Here is a 24,816-nt window from a genome sequence, read left to right on the forward strand (position 1 = left end):
ATTTTTATATCATCTTTTTAGGCAATTTTATAAACTTTCAGAAAATATTACACAACAATATTGCGACTTTCACATAATTTTAATAGAAGCTATTTTAAAACATCACACTTTTTCCCTTACTCACACCTTAAGGCCACCATCCAAAATATGTTATGTTCGTGTCCTGAAGACCTTGCAAAAATGTGTCGGTTGGTCAGGGGTATTTTTCCTAGGATTTTCAGGTCAGAGCAAATAACTTCGCTTCCAGCGCCTAAAAACAGTATAGCGCTACTTGACATTGTTTGCAGACTAAACTGTAATACAGCAAGACTTTAGTCGATACCATTTCGGAAAAATAATTAAGCAAGATAGAATATGCTTGTCGTAACACCCTCCTCCGTTATGAATTTGAAAAAAATGACTTTAACGCTGCAAAAGACTTTAAATATTCTCAACTAAACAACCATAGTCCTAAAAAGAACTGGTACTTAAATTTAAATTTTCCTATAAAACTGCACAAAAAACAATAAAAGAACACAAAAATTGTTTGTTTTATTATTTTAAGTAGGAGAATAATAACTTGCTGTATAACTTTCAAAACAATACTATATTCTGTACAACTTTCAAACAGCACACAAATAATTCTTGCTGTATAACTTTCAAAACAACACAAGAAAAATTCTTGCTGCATAACTTTTAAAAACAAGTGTTTGAGCATGCAAGTATTTTTATCTTTTCACCTTGAGAACTAGCGACATATTTTTTAGTGAGACAAATTAAAAAATATAAACTGTGCGTTATGCAAAAATACAAAAAAAAAACGGTTGTCGTAACACCCTCCCCCAACTAATTAAGTTGGAGTCGCCTTATTCAGACATTTATGTTATGCACATTTGCAACACAAAAGCTGCACTCCTTTAGTTTTCATGAAAATTTTGAAAGTCAAAGTTTTTTAAGGCCTTGTTATCAATGGTTTCATAATATTATTTGTTTCTTTTAGATATAAAAAATGATTGGAAAGTTCTTTTATGTCAGCATTCTTTACTGTTTACTCTATCTGGTAATTATTCAATGCCAACAAGGTAACTTTTTTTAATAAGTTACCTGTTATTCTTATTTATTTAAGTCAGTCCTATTAAAACATAAAATAATTTTTTTTGCAATTTTTATAAGAATATCTAATAAATCGTGCCTTTTTTAGTTTAACCAATTTAAATTACAAAATTTTGATTTGCTATAGAGCAAATTCGATTCTTTTCAAGCTAGAATCTTTTTTTTTTAATATAAACATTTATTTACCATTTTTTCTGAATTATGTAGTTTTTAATTGTTTTCTAAAAAGCTTCGTTTACTAAGTACATTAGCATTGCTTAAAGTATCCCCAGCGGTCACTGTAATCAAGGAGAATTTAAAATGGCCAGTCAAGTCAATTTTTTTGGTGGCCAAGAAAATCAGCGTAGTAAAGTGGGAGTCTCAATAAAACTTTGTAACTAGCTAGTTAGGGGACAATATTAAACATAAAATTCCAAAAAACGCAAAAATATTTTGCCAGTAATATAGCATGGATACTTTTTGCATCTACAATGTTCTTAAGGTTTAAAAAAATTGTTACAAGGGTTAATTTACCATGTTTTTATCATAGTGTCAAAATATGCTCTGTTGTCATGTCTTATCAATATCAATAATAATCAATATTAATAATCAAACAACAGCTTTACTGACAAAACTGTTATAGCAGTGTTATACCCCATTTACATTACAAATTAATAATAATTAATAATGTACAGGGTTAGAAAGGTAAACAATGAGAAGAGTTTCAATCACTACAACACTAGCTGCTCATTGTTTAAAACAAAGAGAGAGAAGATCCTAATGTAACTGCAAGAAGAAACAAAACAAACTGCACTTAAAATAAGAATGTTTTGATATTTTAAAACACTTTCGATTTGTAGGTGTTTTATTCTATTTTTATTTATTTCTTTACATACGCTACTTATAAGATATTAATAACAATTGACGTATCTTGACTTTATAATTTTGGTAAAATTTTAGCCTGATATTAAATTAACTATTTTTATGCACTATATTTAAAGTAAGCTGTGCATTATTACTCAGGTTTTAATAACTTTTTATGTAGTGATAACAACTTTTGAAAAACATATAATATTACATAATAAACTATCCCACCTGGTTTCATTGGAAAGTTCATCAAACATGTATAACTGAAATATCCTAACAAAAAGGATGCATTGTTTCTGCTTACCAAAACATAAGAACTAAACAGAGAGACAACAAGCAAAAAGAAGAATATGATCACTGCCACTGAAAAAAGCAGTAAATGAAATATTTGATTTACAATTTAACAATTTCTTTGTAGAGTGATTTGCAAAAAAGGCATTTTAATTTGCAAACTGCACCTGTTAATTCAAACCATGATGCATATAATATTTTTAATAATAATAATTCAAAAATGTTATCATTACAGTTTAAATTATCTGGTTGAGAAAAATCCCTGTTGTTAGATTCCATTATGTAAATTTTTTTATATGCTGTATTTCCTCTTGTTTTTTTTAATTATGTTTTTTTTGCTTAATATTATTATTTTTTTTTTAGATGCATTCGAGGTACCAGATATAAAAAGTGAGATATTTATTTGCATTAAACAAGTAGTGATGAAGAAATTCTTTAAGCTATTTCTTTTGAACTAAGCTACAATTTGCATGATATCTGTTTAGATTGTCTACAAAAAATCATTATTTTGTTAGTTTTCAACTGATCTTCAAAATTTCTTGCTGACCACAAAAATTTTGGGTCAGAATTTTTTGACACTTTAATTTTCCAGTATTTCACTGATTCCCAAGATAGATAGATGTGCATATTTTACAAAGCTAGCCTCACAAAGGGAAATAATAGACAGGGATATACCTTGTCTATTATTTCCAGGAGGGGCCATGGCTTAGATGGGGAGTCCTAGAGTACTTAATGCTCTTTTTGAGCTACACAGACCCAATTAGAGCCCGCGCTCTACTAGACAACTCCCGGCAACATCCAACGGCCCACACAATGTGCCCAATTTCCCTCACATGGCTTGGGTAAACCCGGGGCTATGGTAACATTCAGGTATTAAAACTACATGAATAAAAAATTTTTGGAGACATCAAATATTTCATAATTATGTCGAACTCAGTGAAATACAGTATTAATCAAGGGTTCCAAGTACAGGCCTAACGATAAGTAGGCACCCATGCAATAAATTGCACATCCAAAACATCAATAATTTTGTTTGTGTGAGTCAGCAACAACAAAGTTAACATCAATCTCTGTACCAATCTTTTTTGTATTGATAGAAATAATTGAACACATAGCTTAGCAATAAAACCAAAAAAATAACATATTAGCAACAGGTGTGTGCATGATTTTTTTGTTTCCGATTAAAAAGGATTTATTTAAAGGAACATGTTGTGAGATTTACTGATCTAACCGTGGGTATGATTACTTAAATAAGTATGATAGGGATAAGTCTGTATCCTCTGTAACCTCCTTTCCAGAGGTTGTTGTAAATATAAAAAAGCTAGCAATCCTTCGAATAGGATATCGGTATATGCAGCTGTTATACAAATTTTAAAAAATTAATGAAAAAGAACTGCCAAAACAAGTTTACAGCATTTAAAAGAACACTGTCTCAATGCGTTCCATGATACAGTGAGACAGGGTTCCAATTAGAAAAGTAAAGTCAATTTTTGGCACTCTGTAATGAAGTAAACCACCATCTAGATATGGCGTAGGAACACTGTAGATCAATTACCATTGGCTTCTTCATTAGTAGCTACTTGTTTTTCGACGAGAATTTGTATTTTTTTGTGACCTGCGAGCTTTACTTTTTCCTGTGCTATTATTTTTTATGTTGGAGACAAGTGGGGGACATTTAAACTCGTAAACCCCCACCACTCTTAGATATTTTATCAATATGTAACTCAAACATAAACATTTTTTGTTGTAAAAAAATTTAAATACAAAAATACTTATTATTATTATTATTATTAACTTTCATTGGCATTGCATTGCCTGTGTTAACAATCGCTTTCATTCTTCTTCTGCAGGTCTGTCTTTCGTGTGTCAACAATCGCTTTCATTCTTCTTCTGCAGGTTTCTCTTCCGTCCACCATTTTGGTTAGCGCATGTAGCGTTGTATTAGATTCATCACTTCATATCTTTTTGGTCTACCAACTTTGTTCTTCCCTTCAAATGTGTAGTATAACAGTCTTGATAAATTGTTTGGTGTCCATACGACAGATGTGGCCAAAGAGAGACTGAGCTTTATTGATCGTTTGCATTACTCGCATTTTGGGTTGGACTCATTAAGTTCCATAAGCAAGTGTTATTCTACATTTTATTTCCTTTTCACAACTATCGGCTGAAAACAGGCTTCCTAAATATACAAAATGATCAACTGTTTCAATGTCCTCTCTGTTTAATATGATGTTTCAATTATTCGAGTTTGTACTAGTGTTGTATTTATAAAAATACAAACTATAAAATAATATGGATAAAAAAACTATTGAAGTTCAACGCAAGAAAAATGACACTAAATTAAGCACATTTTAGCGTTTTCTGTATTGATTTAAATTAATCACAAGTGGTGATAAACTGTGTTGAATGATTGTTGTTAAAGCACAAAAAAAGATTGATTTTTCACTAATTGCTTCATTGCCTTAGGAGACAACTATATGATAATTATTGAAACTACTAACCTTTCATCTTCTATAAGACTTTAATACTCTACCTTCTTCAGTAATCTTTTGTTCCGATATTTTATGATAAACACACAACAAGAACTTCACATATCTCTTTGAATCACATATTTCTTCAGTCATACATTTCTAGAGTCAAAAGCAGGTAGTGACATAAGTTTCTACCTGCTAAGGAACCAACAGATAAATGTACATCACCAAAAGGCGTTTAAACCGCAATAATCTTTTTAACTTTAAATTCACATAATCATGTGCAATATTTTGCTCAACATCCCAAGCTCTACACAGTAAAAGCAATGGGTTAACCATTTTTTGTGTATGAGTAGGTCACATAGTAACATATGACGTGAGCTGTTAAATATTATGTCTGGCATTTTATCACAGACTCTTAAAGTCATGTGATCTTATATGTACGACACATTTTTTTTATCTCAGTGTCTAATACTGTCCTCTAGCAATCTGAATTATTATTTATAAACAATGAACAAATGCTCCTCGCCTAATTAAGTAGATTTTTTTACTTGTTATCTAACTAATCTGTAAAAAAGAATAAAGTTTTAGAAAAGAAGAAGCAAAGTAACAAATTTATGGTTGCAAACCCAATTTTCATGAAAGTGTATTATTTAAAACTTGTTAAAAACATTGCTGATATGATAAAAAAGGAAAAACAGCTTTCAATCAAAACAGCTTTCTGTGCGACATTAAAATTAAACAGCAAAAACTTATTTTATCTATTAATGTGTTCAGAAATTTATTAACCACATTAAAAGGTAACGACAGTTCCACTCCTACCTTTAACCGTTTATGAACAATCTATCAAAAAATTTATTCCAAAATATACAATCATACAAAATTACCCAGGGTGTTTGGTATTCTCCTGCTGAAACCTTTTCAGGCTATGTTTGTTTTACTGATTTTAAAAGTCAAAAATACCGTAAAAAGTTAAATAGGATCTATCATATTTTGAATTTTCTATTAGTGATGCTGTTATTCACCGACACTGTGCGAATATTTTTTTTTAATTACATACTAATTCTTATTGATTTTTAGATGATACATGCTCTGTAGTTGATCAACAGAATTGTAAAAATGCTAATGCATATTGTAAACTGAATTCAGAAGAGAAACCTATGTGTCATTGTCTTCATGATTATAAGCTACTCAAAAAGGGAAAAAAAAAGAAGTGTGTCAAAGTGGGTATGTACATCATTTTGTTTATAAAGCATATTAAGAATTACATGAAATATACCAGAACCTACCTTTCTTTTCATTTAAATAGACTTCCTTCCCTGCAATCACTAAAGCAGCTTATTTCTTTGATTCAACTTTCTGCTTAGGTAACAAGAAAATAATCTTCTTTCCATACCCTCTGAAACAGAGCTAAAACTCTTTGCATTGCCAAAGTAGTTATAGCTTGTGGGAAAAGTATTTTCAATGAACAAATTAAGGCTTCTTAAAGAAAAATAGACATTGGACAACAAGTCATGCTCCCAATTTTGTGATAATTGTTAGTGTGTGCTTGTTTTTAAAAAATAGAGATTTTAAATAAAATGTAGTAAAAAAATATTTAACCCTGTACACCACACAATGGCCAGTGATAACCTAGGAACATGCAAGTCCTAACCTAGGCCCATGCAATTTTCAAACTTTTGTATCAAAATTTTAAACCTATGTGAGAAGTAGTTGTGAGTAGGGTGCTGCAACGCAACTAATAATTTATTATGATTAAAAAATATAAATGATTATTTTAGTTTAGCTATACTGCAATTTACTCATGGCCAGTTCATGCCAAAATAAAGGTGGTGCTTCATATCACAGATAAACAATGATTTACATCATAATATACTTTCTTATATTAATTAATACATCAAAAAATTCTCTAAAATTTATCCTTAAACTAAATAATGAGGTTTTGGAGGATGACCTACTAGGCTATTATTTTGTATCAAAATTGTTTAAAATTGATCAAGATATCATGACATTTTGCGATAGTAGATTTATTAATATCTCACTATTTCTTTAAGTTTTAAAGGGTTAAATTGCCATTGTCAAAAATGCGCTTTTTCCAAAACAAAAAGTATGGTAGCACTTAAGGGGTTAATATTCTCTTTAATAGCTCTGACATCAATGATTTAATCCTTATAAATTTTTGGCAACAACTGTTTTCAAATTAAAATATTCAGTGCTGCTATGATAATGACTTATTTGAAACTAAAATGCAAATAAGATCTAAATTTAGTTCTGCTAGATTGAAAGCATTAACAAATAATTAATTTTAGGACCTCATGTAATCAGGTTAGAGCAGTGCTTAAAATTAACATTTGATCCCCAGTGGTCACCATAACTATCAAAAATTTAAAATAGTCAAGTCAATTTCTTTGGTGGTCAAGACAAATTAAAGGAAAATATCATAAAGCAACTGATGTTTTAGAATAAATGAATGCTTTTGTATAAACAGGTGGTTTTAAATAAGCTTTGCAACTACTTATGGGACAAATGCTGTTAATACTCTTTATACTCTTTTTTTACGATGGTACAGCCTATGTACAGCAATGCTAGAAGTCGTGCCAGGATTAACGATTCACTTAGTGATAAATTTAGTGCAAATGTTGGTGTACATCAGCGTTCTGTACTTAGTCCTTTGTTGTTTGTTCTAGTCTTAGAAGCGCTGTCGATGGAGTTCAGACAGGTTTCTTCATGGGAGTTTTTGTATGCAGATGATTTGGTTCTCATAGCAGAGTTGATGGAAGAATTAGTTGAAAAGTTTGAGAAGTGGAAGAAAGGACTAGAAGAGAAAGGGCTAAGGGTGAACACAGCAGTCATTAGCATTGCAGCCAAGTGTGACCTTATAGTTGGAAAGTGGCCTTGTGGAGTTTAAAGGAAAGGGGTTGGTAGTAACTCAATTTTTTGTCAGACTTGCAAGCATTGGGAAGAAGTGCAGTAGTATTGGTGGAAGATTAAGAGCTGACATTCAGTTTGTATGCAAGTGTTGGAAAGGTGAGATTATAGAGAATGAAGTATTTACAGCTTCAATGATGTACAACAGTGGCTCGTCAGAGATAGTTGAGAACTTCTGTTACTTAGGTGATATGTTGTGCAGTGAAGGGGGTGTGGGAAAAAGTGTTACTTGCAGGATAGGTTCTGCTTGGAAAAAGTTTATAGAGTTACTTCCTTTGTTGACTAGCAGAGTCTTGTCAATTGAGTTAAAAGGTAGGTTGTATGAGGCCCATGTAAGAAGTGTTATGTTGTACGGTAGTGAAACAGGAAGATCTTGACCGTTTAGAAAGGAATGATATGAAAATGGTTAGGTGGATGTGTAATGCCAGTCCGAGAGACAGAAAGAGTTCAGATGAGCTAAGAAGCAGGCTAAGTATCCGTAGAATTAAAGATGTTATCCAGATAAGAAGATTGAATTGGCTGGGGCGGTAAGTAAGTGTAGAGACTTGATAGTTCCTGGGGCAAAGCTCCAAAGACCGGGAAAGACCTGGCAGGAGGTTATAAGGACAGACTTGATACAAAGGAAGTTGAGTTTAGATCTAACACAGTCTAGATCAGATTGGAAGAGGGCCAATAATATACCCCGTCCAACCCATGCTAGCATGGAAAACGGACGTTAAGCCGAAAATGATGATGATAAGTATTGAAAAAATTAATTTTTAACCACTGGTGAGAAAGTCTTGTCATTTTAGCATGTGCGATCACACTAGCACAATTCCACATATACCCAAAACAGATTTGGGTGTGATGTTTTCAGCTCTAAATTGCAAGCGTGAATAAATATCACACATGCAAGTGTCTTTTTGTTTCAGACTGTTTAATTGAAGTTTTAAAATCACACCAAAAAATCCATTTTTTCGTGTGTAATTTGTCACACAGTTAGCCTTTTCTTCATTGTCAAAACTCACGAAACTGTTTTAACAATACTGTAAATCGTATTTTACTTCAACTGTGTTGTAGTCAAAGTAATGTTAGTTTCTTTTAAGTGTTGCAAAAAACCCTGATATTTTTTCTTTCCTTAGTTTCGAGTATAATAGTTTGGAAAGGGATGTAGAATTTATTTTTTGTTTTAGTTCCTACCACCAAAAAACCAACAACACCAACAACAACAACAACAACAACTACTACTACAGGTAATCTCTTTTTGGCTGTTTTGGCTGTTTAAGTGCATTTTCAAGTATTACCAAGAGTAGAATTAAAATATCCTAAACTGTAAATACAAAGCAACTGTTCTTCCAAAGTTTATTAAAGTTCACAAACCTTAAGGTTCGTTTCCATTAGTGTATGTACACTTAAACAAAATCTCATTTTTTGTCCACGTTGACTACAAAAAATCAATAAATGCGGTTATATAGAAATGAATAGGCTTTATTATGTATACTCTTACAAGTTTTACAAGCATTTGTGAATTTCATTTTTGTCAGCACAAGCTTTTACAAATTTGTTAAAAAATATTTTTCCTAATAAAGTGTTTAACTCATCCTGGCACGGAAAATACAAAGCCTACAAAGCTTTGCATTTCGTTTTTAAAATGAAACAAAGTCTGTTAAAAGTGTGAACCAGGCATTTTCTAACCAGGGCATGGGAAGGAACATTGGAAATTACCTGGTTTTAGTGGACTTAAAGTTGTTTTTCTTTTAGTTCTGTTTGGTTAATAGATTATATTAGATTTAACCAAGTTATTTCTTGTTTTAGTTTCTTTTACAACAAAAACACCAACTACTGCAGATAGTGAAAGTGGAAGTGGAGATGGAAATGAAAGTAGTAAGGGACAACCAATTTAACGTTTTTCTAAAATCCTTTCCTCTTTTTTCCAGCACAACTAGGGCCGGCAGATTTATTGATGGAAAGACTTAATACATAATAAATCTTGAGATACTAATTATCTGTTTTAAATAGCAAAATATAAAAACAAGTTTAAAATAGCATAAACTTTTCGGTAAAAACCATCCTTAATGCATACATAGATGTATTAAAATTTATTACATCTATGTATGCACTGAGGATGGCTTTTACCAAAAAGCTTGTGCTATTTTAATTTTTTTTATATATTTTACTTTTTACCACATTCTATGGCGAGTTACTATAATAATTATCTGTTATCTCTGTTTTTCCCTTTTATTTACAGATGCAGCTGAAGTTACTGCAACAACTGGTAAGTTTTACTGTCACTCTTTTGCCTGGGCTTTTTTGGAGGTATTAGATCCTTAGTTGGGACATGACTGGACACATATAGAATGTTTAAACTAACAAAAGTCGCTCAAACCTTCCTAACTTTTTGATTGGCTGCTCCAAATGGAATCAAATTTTGCACATTTGTGGTATTTCATAAAAGGAACAAAATGGTAGCCATAAATTTTGTTTATTTGTTCTATGACATCATCAGAAGTTAGAAATTTGTCCAAAATACCACTTGTCTGCCTGAAGTCAAATCACTTTAGTTCTAGGTTGAATTTAAAAAATTCTGTTGGAAATGAAAATGAAAGTTATTTAACATATCTGTTAATCTGTTAAAATGACGAATTACCGAAAGTCCTATTAGTCCGAAAACAATGGCAGGAAAGAAATCGCACTAATTTGTTTGTCTGTCTTTCTTCCTGCCTGTTTTTCCACACACTTCACACAGTCAAAATCATTTTTATTTCATTGGTATAGTAACATTTACAAGTCTTAAATATTTACGCATAATAAAAGATTATAAATATACTTTACGTAATAGAGCTTCAATTTCATCTTTTTTATAAATTAATTGTCTATTATAGTTTTTAATTGTAACTGTTTTTATAATTATTTGCTTTAATTGTGTTTTTTGACACTATTTCAATGTGTTGTAGGCAAACTAATGTTATTTTCTTTCAAGTGTTGCAAAAAGCCCTAACATTTTTATTTTCTTAGTTTAGAGTATAATAGTTTGGGAAAGTGATAATTTATTTTTTGTCTTAGTTACTACCAACAACAAACCAAATGCAACAACAACAACAACTGCACCAACAACAACTACAGCACCACCTCCAACAACAAGTACAAGTAATCTAATTTTTGCCATGTTCAAGTGCGCTTTTAACTAATAATAAAAAATCCTTGAACTAGAATTTAGATATCTCGAAAAGTTAATAAAAAGGTTCACTTGAACAAACTGTCTTATAAAATTCCCAATTTTACTTAAGATTTTGGTCTTTTTACATACCAAAAAATCTTTTTAGCAAAGAAAGATTACGTAAGTATTTCTTGACATAGAAGATTAAACTAGAATAAATTTGACTTAAGCATAGTTAATATCTCTATTTTTCTTCAAGTAGCTAACAATAAAGGACAAAATGTTGTCAAAGGAGATGATAAAAATGAGGGAGTCTGCCCTTACCTTTATCATCTCCTTTGAGCTGTGTTTTCGTTTATTTAGCTGGTGATCTGCAGAATTCTATTTTCGACTGTCTTTAAAGAAAACTAAGGAAAAAATACGTATTTCTTACATATCACAAAAACAACATGCCGTACAATAAGCCTATTTCAATATCCATTTCCAATTCGCTAAATACACAGCCAGAATAAACATACTAACACAAAAACGAGGTTTGTTTAGAGACAACTTCAATTTTCCAGCGTATTGGCGCACATTGGTTTGTTAACCTTTATGATTTCTCAAATTAACTTGTCAAATGGGCTAATTATAAAATTTTTGTAAAAGACTTAGAAAATGGCTATCCTGAGCATGTTGGGTTGGTGGTATTAGACTGAATATTGGTCTTCATCATGTTATAAATTCAACAAAATGTAGTAAGAGCAATGCAATCATGCAAGGTAAAATAACACGTGCTCATAGGTACCCTTGAGCTTTGATTTTTTAAAGATTATGGCCTGTAGAGAAGTTAGCTACAGATAATTGTGTCAATAACAATGTAAAAATATTTCTAGAAGTATTGCTAGAGTGTTACCCATGTCGGTTATACTCCGGTTACTATGGGTATTGTCATTTATTTGTACCTAAAAAATGATATGTATATAATAAATATATGCTCTTGTTAGACAAATCTGATAGAATGGAATTAAAAATTTTCTTATTATACTTGAGTTTTTTAGTTTAAGCATACTACTGTAAGATGACAATAGATTTTTTATAAAAAAAACTGCATTTTAATCAAATAATAATAATAATAATAAATATGCATTTGTGGGGGCAAGTGATTACATTAAAAGCTAAGAGAATTTAGATAAACAAGTCATGATTTGTTTCAGCCACACATGTTGTTTCAATGCAATAACATATTTAGCCAGTTAAACTGGTCACCCTAACAAAGTTTTCAATATTGTATAGATTATATTAATCCTACAATACTAATATGAATCTGAACAGACAAACCAAAACAATAAACAATTTGTGATCTCAGTGATCACAAATTGTTTATTGATTTGGTACGCAGGGTTGAGTTTAAATATGTTTATTACGAATGTATACTAAATGGAAGTAAAAGCATATTAGCAGGGGAGTGTGACAATAATAACGATACATAGTTGGGCAGACATCATCTCTGTGTGCAGAGCTAGCTATAACATCCAACCTATAATATCTGGCTAGGATGAAAAGCTGGGTAACTTTTTTAAAATAATTTTAACCTAAATTATATAAAGTTTCAGTAAACTAGATAGCTAAACATTATAGACTGTATGGTAAAAAATGTAAACTTTTTTGGAGGAGTAAGAAATGATATAATGTGTTTGTTGGCTATAACTAGCTAGCTATCTAACATTAAAGTTGTCATAAATACACACTTAAAATCAAAAAATATTCATAATTTTTGTCACAATACCACTACTAATAGCCTTTATATTCTTCCAATATGGCAGTTGGAAATTACAAAACCAACATTTCTTAATAACCAAGGTCAGAATACAGCAAGTAAACAACTTGGTGTTCTGAACTTTAAACTAACCTCGTTTTGTCTGAATTTCTTACCCATAATGCAATATTTGCATTAACGGTTGCTGCCACATCACACCATAAATACATGATTTGTAGGACGATGAAAAGTTTCACTCAGTCAAAATGAACGAGTTCGCTGTTTCTTACACTCGCAAACCAGAATATACAAAGGAGGAATTAAAAAAAAGTACCGTCATAAACAAATGCATTAAAAGGTTTGAGCAATGAAGAAGAAGCTAATTAGCACTGGTGCAAATGTAAAAAAATGTGTTGTTTTTCCAACCTAGCAAATGCGTAAATGCTGCAAGGAATTTGAACTATGTTATTTCATTGTTAAGTAACCTTGATTGTATAACCTAACATGCTTCAACAATTTGGTACCCTAGACTATGAAAGGGCCAGGTTAATAAATCTCTGAGATAATAGTTAAGGAAAGTCTGTATTGATTACTTAAGTAATATACTTATTTCTGTTGTAGTTTCTTCCACAAAGGAACCATCAACTGCATCTACTACAGGTAAATTATTTTCTGCCATTCTATGTTTTCATTTACTTTTATATTTCTTGTTTCGCAAGAGTTGAAAGAAAATTAATAAATAACGCACAGCAAAATTATTTTAGTTAATTGTCTTGTTCTGATCGAAAGAAATCTAGCTAGCCAGCTTTTCCTAAGATATAAAACAATGAAAAAAATACAATACATCTCCAACTTCACCCTTGCAAAATGTCCCTGGGCGTTTGCCGTAGCTACGCCTACATTCGATTTTGTTTAATGTTTTGCAAATAAAACAAACCCGACGGCTTAAAGATTTCAGCCCATAGCAATAATCTGAAAAAGATATAAAATTATGACATAATTGTTACGATTTATAGCTATAATACATTATCTTTCACTAAAAATATCCAGCCTAAACAATTTCTTTTTAAATTAAAATTCATGAATAATTAATTAGTTCTGCTGAACATAGCTTTAGTCTAAGTGCTTGCGAAATTGTAAAGAAAGAAATGACGTAATTATTAAAGGAAAACGTTAATAACATCAAAAATGGCGCGTCATAAGACGATCTTCATTATGCTACACTGCACGAGCTTTAACTTTCGATAGCATATAAACTTTAAATTAAAGTATTGTTCATTGGATAAAAAACAATTTGTTGCACTGTTAGAAATGTTATTGACTTAAAACTGTTAGCCTTGTTCTCAGAAAAAGTCTGTCAAAACGATGATTTAAGCCTTAGCCTCGATTAGTTTTAGGCGTCCAGGCTCTGGGCTGTCTCTATCTATCCATCAATTCATCCATCTCTCTATCTAACTCCCCAGGCGATTTTAAGGATAAAGAAATCAAAAATTTTAATAGCAAACTGAAACAAGCTTTCTCCTCCTTTTCGTGCAACGTTTATAACGTTACAAATTATTCACGTAGAAATATTTTGCATTAAGGTTTGCATAAACACTAGGTACTTTTTATGGTAACAAACAATTCATGTTTACATAATGTCATTGGCACCACCTGGGATCTCAACTCAGTCACCTACAGAAGGTTTCCTTAATGAACGTTCTGTTCGTCTGAGCTGTTTTTTATAATAGTGATAGCTAATAGACGGCATGTCAGTATTCACTTCAAATTCTATGTGCTACCTTGCAGCGGATAGATTTTAAAGAATAAATTCTATATCGTTTTTTTGAAAAGAATGAACAACATTAAAATTGTACACATTTACTATTTTAGGGCTGGGTGTTAAAAATCTTTCTGAATTTTATGAATCTGAACCTTCATGTCAGGCATTCTATTTTGTTTTTAGAATATAGTTAATATAGTTAATTGTTTCTTCCTTGCGTGAGAGATTAAGGACCTCCTAAGACCAAATTAGACCAACGAACTTGCAAGTTCCGATATCTCGTTAGGTGGTCACTTCGTTTCCATTAGATAATTTAGTGAAGCGTCATCATCATCATCATTCTCTGCTTAACGTCCGTTTTCCATGCTAGCATGGGTTGGATGGGGTATATTAATGACCCTCTTCCAATCTGATCTAGACTGTGTTAGATCTAAACTTAACTTCCTCTGTATCAAGTCTGCCCTTATAACCTCCTGCCAAGTCTTTCTCGGTCTGCCTCTGGGCTTTGCCCCAGGAACTATCAAGTCTCTACACTTTCTTACCCAATTATCCTCCTCAATTCTTTTCAAGTGCCCCAGCCAATTCAATCTTCTTATCTGGATAACATCTTTAATTCTACAGAGACTTAGCCTGCTTCTTAGCTCATCTGAACTCTTTCTGTCTCTCAGACTGGCGTTACACATCCACCTAACCATTCTCATATCATTCCTTTCTAAACGGTCAAGATCTTCCTGCTTCACTGCCCATGTCTCACTACCGTACAACATACCACTTCTTTCACAGGCCTCATACAACCTACCTTTTACCTCAATTGACAGGACTCTGCTAGTCAACAAAGGAAGTAACTCTCTGAACTTTTTCTAAGCAGAACCTGCAAGTAACACTTCTTCCAAAACCCCCTTCACTGCCCAACATATCACCTAAGTAACAAAAGTTCTCAACTATCTCTAACGAGCCACTGTTTACATCATTAAAGCTGGAAATACTTCATTCTCTATAATCTCACCTTTGCAACGCTTGCATACAAACTGTATGTCAGCTCTTAACCTTCCACTAATACTACTGCACTTCTTATGTACCCAATGCTTGCAAGTCTGACAAAAAATAGAGTTACTACCAACCCCTTTCCTGCAAACTCCACAAGGCCAACTACAAGGTCACACTTGGCTGCAATGCTACTAATCATGACTTTAGACTTTGCTGTGTTTACCTTTAGCCCTTTCTCTTCTAGTCCTTTCTTCCACTTCTCAGATTTTCAACTAATTCTTCCATTGACTCTGCTATGAGAACCAAATCATCTGCATACAATAACTCTCATGGACAACCTGTTCTGAACTCCATCGACAGCGCTTCTAAGACTAGAATAAACAACAAAGGACTAAGTACAGAACCCTGATGTACACCAACATTTACACTAAATTCATCACTAAGTGAATCGTTAATCCTGACACGACTTCTAGCATTGCTGTACATAGGCTGTACCATCGTAACTAGCCACTCATCCACACCTAATTTTCTCATAGCCCACCAAATAACTTTACGTGACACTCTATCAAAAGCTTTCTCTAAATCTACTTTTCCTGAAGCTGTCTGAGTAAAAATATTGCATCTGTAGTGCAATCACTCTTTCAATAACTTTCATTACTTGATCAACCAACTTCAAACCTCTATAGTTACCCCTTTCTAATGCATCACCCTTGCCCTTGAAACAATTCACTATTACACTCGACTGCCACTCACTCGGAATAGCACCATCCTTTATAATCTGGTTAGCAAGACTTGTAATAAGCTCAACTCCAATATATTCAGATGCTTTTACCATCTCTGCAACAATACCTGATACTCCTGCAGCCTTGCCAATCTTTAATTTCCTAATAGCCTCCACTACCCATTCTGTCTTGATCTGCATAGCTGACCCTTCTACAACATCATCATCAGACAAATTATCCTCGTCCCAATCAAACTCAGTGTTAAGCAACCTCTGATAATGATTCTTCCAAGCTACCCTTTTCTCCTCCTCTGTGCTAGCCAAAACACCTTCATCATTACGTATACATTTCTCACCTACAACATCTTAATTAGCCTTCTTCATTTGCTTTGCTATCTTGAATACCTCATTGCGCTGGTCTTCCCTTCTTAACACATCTGCAAATCTGTTTCTCTCTGCTTCTGATTTTGCCTTATACACTGCTGTACGAGCGCGACGCTTAGCTTCTAAGTAAATATTTTTACTGCCACCTGACTTCCACTCTTTCCAAAGTTTCCTCTTTTCCTTTATACACTGGTCAACCTCATTATTCCACCACCAGGTCTGTCTATGTCTAGCTGGTCCTTTCGTCCACCCACAAGTATCATCAGAAGCTTCTAGAAGACAATTCTTCAAAGTAGTCCAAGTACTTTCAACATTGTCACTATCCCATTTACCATTGTGGGCTAACTGCTGAACTTTTGCACTAAATTGTCTTGCTACAATCTTTTCCTTCAGCTTCCAGACTTTTCGATGGGGCCTGTACTTTCCCTTGGCTTCTTTAACACTCTTCAAGATAATATCACAAACCAGTAACCTATGCTGGGAAACACACTCTTCCCCCGATTTAACTTTCACGTCCTTCACCACTTTCTTGTCTGACTTTCTAACCAGGAAGTAATCTATCTGTGTCTTACAACCACCTGACTCATATGTTATCATCCTAATGATGTGTTGCACACCACCATGTCCGTTGCCATTCCAAACTCAAGAAATCTCATCCCTTCCTTATTTCTGCTCCCAAATCCATAGCCTCCATGCACACCTCTATAACCTTCAGATGACTTCCCAACATGACCATTAAAGTCGCCGCCCACCATAACAAGTTCAGTGTCTCCAAACTTTGATGTGACTGCTATTAACTCGTCTATGTTGTTTATCTATATGTTTGTTTGTCAGACACGCATTTTTAACAAGCTATTTAATTGAAAGATATAGTTTTTGCAAAAAAAACTGAAAATATATTTCCCTGTCTGTTGGAGTTTACACAAGGTAGTAACCTCAGAGGCCGCTTTCATGACACCCGAAGTCCACGATGTGTTTGTTCCTTTGGTGGGATTTTAATTTGGTCAATATAAAAAAGTAAAATTTCAAACCGGTGTGTGATTTCCATATAAACACTGTAACCTGGAGGTGGAAGCAAAATGCAAAGTTAACCAGCAGTAAAATATCATATTACAGGCACACTTTTCACTACCCTTTGGAATTTCACTTCATCTTAATCCCACCTTATTACATAAATATTAATGACGTAAAAGAAATGTCATTTTATTAGAAAAATGATTTTTGATTTATGTTTTTTATAATTGGATTAATTCCTTTGTTTTTTCTGAATAGATGACACACAAAGTGGTGGAAGTGAAAGTGGAGATGGTGAAGGTAAGGGACAATCAGCTTTTGAATTTTATTTCTTATTTGCTTAGTTAGTGGTTTGCAAAATTTGGTTGGACAGTAGGTATTATTGTTTTTTTAATGTGTACTTTCAATATGCCTGAGAATTACTTTGCCTATAGTTGATCCTACTCTACATGTTTTTGCGATGAAAAATTCAGAAAATTCAGATTTGGTTTTGTTGACACCCAACACAATTTTTAGTCACAAAAATCTTTTGATTCAGATCATGCAGGACACAAATAGTGGCTGTATAATTGGACGTTTTGTTAACTTTTTCAGCCTAACATCTATACAATTATTTAAACTTTCATTGACTAAGTCTATACTTAAGCTGACCTCTTAAGCTTACTTCAAAAGATAATTCCACCATTTGTAAATAGGCAATACAAAATTGAAGTTAGACTAGGATATTGCAACAACTTCTTTAACAAAATACCCGGAATCCCCTCAAACTGAAGAAATTTATGTCGGAAAAGACATGACTTAATTTTCAAAACTTTGTGACACAATTCATTTTAGCCATTAGTTAACAATAATATATATCGCAATTATTATGCCATGCAATACTGTCGAGTAAGCAAGTAAGCGTCCAGGCTTATAAAGCGTTAGTACTTCAGTAATACTTTTATTGCGAAGAAAGGGATAGTGTTCCGTAATACCTTCTCACGAAGAAAGGGATTGTGTTCAGTAATCCTTTTTCACGAAATAAGGGATAGTGTTCAGGAATACTTTTTCACGAGGAAAGGGATAGTGTTCAGTAATACTTTCTCACGAAGAAAGGGACAGAAGAAAGGGACAGAGTTTCCTCTTTTCCTTTATACACTGGTCAACCTCATTATTCCACCACCAGGTCTGTCTATGTCTAGCTGGTCCTTTCGTCCACCCACAGGTATCATCAGAAGCTTCTAGAAGACAATTCTTCAAAGTAGTCCAAGTACTTTCAACATTGTCACTATCACATTGACCATTGTGGGCTAACTGCTGAACTTTTGCACTAAATTGTCTTGCTACAATCTCTTCCTTCAGCTTCCAGACTTTTCGATGGGGCCTGTACTTTCCCTTGGCTTCTTTAACACTCTTCAAGATAATATCACAAACCACACTCTTCCCCCGATATAACTTTCACGTCCTTCACCACTTTCTTGTCTGACTTTCTAACCAGGAAGTAATCTATCTGTGTCTTACAACCACCTGACTCATATGTTATCAGCCTACTCTGTCTCTTACTGAATGATGTGTTGCAAACCACCATGTCCGTTGCCATTCCAAACTCAAGAAATCTCTCCCCTTCCTTATTTCTGCTCCCAAATCCATAGCCTCCATGCACACCTCTATAACCTTCAGATGACTTCCCAACATGACCATTAAAGTCGCCGCCCACCATGACAAGTTGAGTGTCTCCAAACTTTGATGGGACTGCTATTAACTCATCATAAAACTTATCTTTATCTTCCTCACTGAGTCCACACTGTGGAGCATAAACTGACCGAAAGGTGACAATCCTATTACCTATCAAAACTTTATCACTATAATACGACTATTAACACGCATAACATCTATTACTTTTTCTACCCACTTCTCTGCAACGAGTATGCCAACTCCTCCATATCCATCACTATTACCAATCCAAAAAAGCTTACACCTTGCCCTCCTACCTTCCACAAATCTCACTGAAGCTTCTCTCCACCTGACTTCCTGAACACAACACATATCAACAGATCTACGTTCTAACATTTCAACTACTTCACCTGCTCTACCTCTCAGAATACCAACATTTACACTAGCCATCCTCAACCTAGTGTTATCTACCTTGTGATGTGATAGCTGGGTAACGGTCTGACGATGCTCACACGTCGTGGCACAAGCGTGGTGTCTTAAAAATCAATACTTTGGTTTGTTTAATAAAAACAATTTCTAGTAATTCATTTTAATGTGGTATGTTCTGTTTTCATAAAATTTCTTCTATCTAGTATGTGCACTACGAAAATTTCCTGAACAACTTTATTGGAAATAAGTTTTTGTTATGTCGTTTCACCTGTGTCGTTTTCACCTGTAAATGTTATGTCTCTTTCGCAATTGGCATTGAGTAATGGCTATCCGACAGATAATCTATACCAAAAGAACTCATAGTAAACGGAAACACAACACCCATTAGAGACAATACAAAAGTCCCATGGAAACAAAGTCTAAAGCGCAGGATCTCATATATTATTTTGCTCACTATTTTAGGCCCTACGCATAAAAGGCAACGAGTTTTTTTCCATGTGAATAGAATGACATTGTCATCACAAATCTTTAGTTTGATGAAAGCAGATGATCATATATTTTTCTTAGATCATTATTTTATGCACTACACACTGACGTCATGAAATTTAGGTTACAATAGTTAAAGAAAGTCTGCATTTTTTACATATTGATTATTTCCGTTGTAGTTTCTTCCAACAAGAAACCATTGACAGCACCTACTGCAGGTAACTAGTCTATGTTGTTCATCTATATTTTTGTTTGTCAGACACGCATTTTTAACAAACTATTTAATTGAAAGACATATTTTTTGCGAAAAAAACTGAAAATATATTTCCCTGTCTGTTGGAGTTTACACAAGAAAGTAACCTCAGAGGCCGCTTTCATGACACCCGAAGTCCACGATGTGTTTGTTCCTTTGGTGGGATTTTAATTTGGTCAATATAAAAAAGTAAAATTTCAAACCGGTGTGTGATTTCCATATAAACACTGTAACCTAGAGGTGGAAGCAAAATGCAAAGTTAACCGGCAGTAAAATATCATATTACAGGCACACTTTTCACTACCCTTTGGAATTTCACTTCATCTTAATCCCACCTTATTACATAAATATTAATGACGTAAAAGAAATGTCATTTTATTAGAAAAATGATTTTTGATTTATGTTTTTTTTAATTGGATTAATTCCTTTGTCTTTTCTGAATAGATGATACACAAAGTGGTGGAAGTAAAAGTGGAGATGATGAAGGTAAGGGACAATCAGCTTTTGAATTTTATTTCTTATTTGCTTAGTTAGTGATTTGCAAAATTTGGTTGGACAGTAGGTATTGTTGTTTTTTTAATGTGTACTTTCAATATGCCTGAGAATTACTTTGCCTATAGTTGATCCTACTCTACATGTTTTTGCGATGAAAAATTCAGAAAATTCAGATTTGGTTTTGTTGACACTAAACACAATTTTAGTCACAAAAATCTTTTGATTCAGATCATGCAGGACACAAATAGTGGCTGTATAATTGGACGTTTTGTTAACTTTTTCAGCCTAACATCTATACAATTATTTAAACTTTCATTGACTAACTTTTTTTAAGTCTATACTTACTTTAAAGTCTATACTTAAGCTGACCTCGTAAGCTTACTTCAAAAGATAATTCCACCATTTGTAAATAGGCAATACAAAACTGAAGAAATTTATGTCGGAAAGGACATGACTTAATTTTCAAAACTTTGTGACACAATTCATTTTAGCCATTAGTTAACAATAATATATATCGCAATTATTATGCCATGCAATACTGTCGAGTAAGCAAGTAAGCGTCCAGGCTTATAAAGCGTTAGTACTTCAGTAATACTTTTGTTGTGAAGAAAGGGATAGTGTTCAGTAATACCTTTTCACGAGAAAGGGACAGTGTTCCGTAATACCTTCTCACGAAGAAAGGGATTGTGTTCAGTAATACTTACTTTCTCACGAGGAAAGGGATAGTGTTCAGTAATCCTTATCACGAAATAAGGGATAGTGTTCAGGAATACTTTCCCATGAAGAAAGGGACAGTGTTCAGTAATACTTTCTCACGAGGAAAGGGATAGTGTTCAGTAATACCTTCTCACGAAGAAAGGGATAGTGTTCAGTAATACCTTCTCACGAAGAAAGGGATAGTGTTCAGTAATACCTTCTCACGAAGAAAGGGATAGTGTTCAGTAATACCTTCTCACAAAGAAAGGGATAGTGTTCAGTAATACTTTCTCACGAAGAAAGGGACAGTGTTCAGTAATACCTTCTCACGAAGAAAGGGACAGTGTTCAGTAATACCTTCTCACGAAGAAAGGGATAGTGTTCAGTAATACTTTCTCACGAAGAAAGGGATAGTGTTCAGTAATACCTTCTCACGAAGAAAGGGATAGTGTTCAGTAATACCTTCTCACGAAGAAAGGGATAGTGTTCAGTAATACCTTCTCACGAAGAAAGGGATAGTGTTCAGTAATACTTTCTCACGAAGAAAGGGATAGTGTTCAGTAATACCTTCTCACGAAGAAAGGGATAGTGTTCAGTAATACCTTCTCACGAAGAAAGGGATAGTGTTCAGTAATACCTTCTCACGAAGAAAGGGATAGTGTTCAGTAATACCTTCTCACGAAGAAAGGGATAGTGTTCAGTAATACCTTCTCACGAAGAAAGGGATAGTGTTCAGTAATACCTTCTCACGAAGAAAGGGATAGTGTTCAGTAATACTTTCTCACGAAGAAAGGGATAGTGTTCAGTAATACCTTTTCACGAGGAAAGGGATAGTGTTCAGTAATACTTTCCCACGAAGAAAGGGATTGTGTTCAGTAATACTTTGCCACGGAAGAAAAGGATAGTGCTCGCCAGTGCTTTGTCACAAAAAAATTGAAACTATTTTGTAGCAATTCAACATAAAGTAAGAAAAAGTGCTTAGTGGTATTAGAGGATTGTCACAATAAATTTCCGAAGAGAACTAAAAGTATGCATTTTTGATTTTAGGGAAATCGACGAAGACAGTAAGGTATGTGCAAGGAATGGTAATTAGTAAATCAGTTTCTCCTTATATATTTGGTGTTATAATTGGTGTTGAAAGTTCTTTTTTTTGTCAGTTGGTGTGAAGCAGCGTTTGTTCTTTACTTCTTAGGCCAGAAGCTTCGTCAAAGTTTCCTTTTCTGTTTATGATATCTGTGGTGGCCATTGTGGGAGCTTACTTTCTTTACCACAACAAAGCTAAGGTAAGCTTTGTTTTTTTATGAGTTTGTGAAAATGCTCTGCTCTGGTTTGACATGAAAAAAAAATTCCCTTTAATTTTAGATTATGGGTTTAGTAGTTGAAGGGAGGAACGCTGGAAATCGAAGAAATTCTCCAGGATACCAAAAGTTACGGAATTTAGAAGAAGCTATGCCTGGAATGCAAAGTGAGAACCCGTTGATAAGAATATTTTTTCGCTTGTTTTTTGTGCATTGTCAAACCCATACATTTTTTTTCTTTAGAACACGTTGCTTGATGTTAAAAATATTGCATGAAGAAATTAAAGTTTATTCAAATAAAGTCGATGTGGGATGTGGAAATAAAGAACGCGTTTCTTTTCAGTGCATTTTTGCGTCGCAATTATTCTTCCGGCGGTAGATACCCACATTTAAAGAGAAACAAACAATACGAACAAATTTTTTAAAGTATATTAAATTTGTAACAGCAATGCAATTTTTGCAAGACCTTAGCAAAACAAACCCTTGTCAGCGTTTACTTTAAATGGCCTGTTCTGCAAATGATGATTGACTAAATCCGAAGAATATAAAAGTTCTACCCACTTGTTTTCCAGTACGCGCACGTTCGAGTATTACTAGGTTTCGCTGTGGGCACGTTTTATGACATTTGAAATTATTATTATGTAAAAATGTTTTGTATTATCCTTAATTTTGTGTATAATGTTGTTTGGCTACATTTTTTGATTTTACATATTGGTTATTTTGATTGGCTGGCTATAGTTTCCACCAATTAAAAGTATATTTTGGCGCAACATTTTGTTTCGCATTGCTGAGATGCGCGAATCTATATTATAATGCCCGTATACGTCTGTCTGTCCGTTCGTCCGTCTATCACGCAAAATGGTAGCTTAGCTGCGACGGGCGAACCCGTGGATTTTTCCATGGGCTAACGACTAGTTCATAATAGTCCTCTACGTGAATGGTTTTGTTAAGTGAGTTAAAAAAATGAAAAATCGGAAAAAAGATAAGAACGTGAGAAAAATATTGAACCAAGCCCCGATGCTCTATTGAGTTCTGTAGGAACGGAGTCGTTGTGTGTAGGGTTTTCAGAAGGCGAAAAACTTTTTAGAACGCGACCGCCTGTAGAATGAAATAATAAATTCGGACTATTTTCTTGACAGAATATTTTATACTCAACAGATATTACCCTAGCATTCTTGAAATATAGGACGGAAACAACTGCAACTTGTTACGAAGGTCACACATGTGTCACTGTGATTGAATTATAGTACTGCTAAAGGCTGTTCAATTTCCTAGAAAAAATTCTGAATACAAACAAAAAAAATGTAAGAACATAAGAAAAATTATCAAGCTTTTGAAAGCAAAATATTTCAGTTTCTCTTGAACCTAAACCTCATCCATTATTGTGGCATGTTACTGAATCGGTTTCGAAATTTTTCGCGAAATTAAATCCTCGCGAAATATTTGCAAACAGTCAAATCGCGAAATTAAATCCTCGCGAATTTTTTTTTAATTTGTACCATCGCGAAAATTAATACTCGTGAAATGTTTTGTTCTCGATTATTTTTTTCTATGTAAAACTTACAACAAAATTCGTAAAAAAATACGGTAAATAATATTATTTTATCTCTTTTGAAAAAAGTTTCGGATGTCTTTGCTCCCTGCTGTTGGTTGTACTGTTTTTTTAACGAATTTGCGTTTTTTTTGCTCTGGCTGGTTTGGTACGGCCAACATTGTTCTTAAGAAACGAACCCATGATGACCTCATTCTTTGGTTGACAATATAATTCATCCACCATATCTTGATAGCGTCGAAGAAGCATGTGCCCCTTGATACTTCCAGGCATCAAAACTGTTATTTCGCAGGCAATTTCAAGAGCTCCTTGAAATAGAGGCGATCTTCTGTAGTGGGTGGCTGTCAGCTTTGCCACAACCGTAGCCCCTCTATCCAAAAGATATTTGGTAGGGCGAGAAATTTCCCTTGGTAAATGACCAACTGTTTCATTAATTTCGATGCGACATATTTTGATCGCGAACATATCAAATATATTGTTTTTCTCAAAACGACATTCAAGCTCTTCATTTTCATAGGGATTCCAAACATCACGGTAAACGTGAAAGCCACGTACTGCCGATGAAAATACCAAGACCTTGTTCG

At 33.6% G+C, this 24,816-nt stretch overlaps 1 protein-coding gene across 5 annotated transcripts; it reads left to right on the top strand.

The window, feature by feature from the left end:
- The first annotated feature begins 949 nt into the window (after positions 1-949).
- Positions 950-23,389, top strand: LOC130655826 (integumentary mucin C.1-like). Of its 5 annotated transcripts, none has more exons than XM_057458631.1 (15): positions 950-1,061; positions 2,593-2,619; positions 5,781-5,927; positions 8,801-8,860; positions 9,423-9,491; positions 9,856-9,882; positions 10,671-10,754; positions 13,124-13,162; positions 17,629-17,670; positions 20,118-20,156; positions 20,636-20,677; positions 22,430-22,451; positions 22,575-22,665; positions 22,745-22,847; positions 22,924-23,389. In XM_057458631.1, exons 1-15 carry the CDS (start codon positions 989-991, stop codon positions 22,935-22,937), a joined length of 879 nt encoding a protein of 292 aa, XP_057314614.1. In that variant the 5' UTR covers positions 950-988; the 3' UTR covers positions 22,938-23,389. The 5 variants fall into 5 exon arrangements, with proteins under 5 accessions (XP_057314614.1, XP_057314615.1, XP_057314616.1 ...); XM_057458632.1 differs by having other exon boundaries at positions 10,671-10,748; XM_057458633.1 differs by lacking the exon at positions 20,118-20,156.
- Positions 23,390-24,816: the final 1,427 nt, after the last annotated feature.

This window comes from Hydractinia symbiolongicarpus, chromosome 8 (genome assembly GCF_029227915.1).
Source record: "Hydractinia symbiolongicarpus strain clone_291-10 chromosome 8, HSymV2.1, whole genome shotgun sequence".
Classification (NCBI taxonomy): domain Eukaryota; kingdom Metazoa; phylum Cnidaria; class Hydrozoa; order Anthoathecata; family Hydractiniidae; genus Hydractinia; species Hydractinia symbiolongicarpus.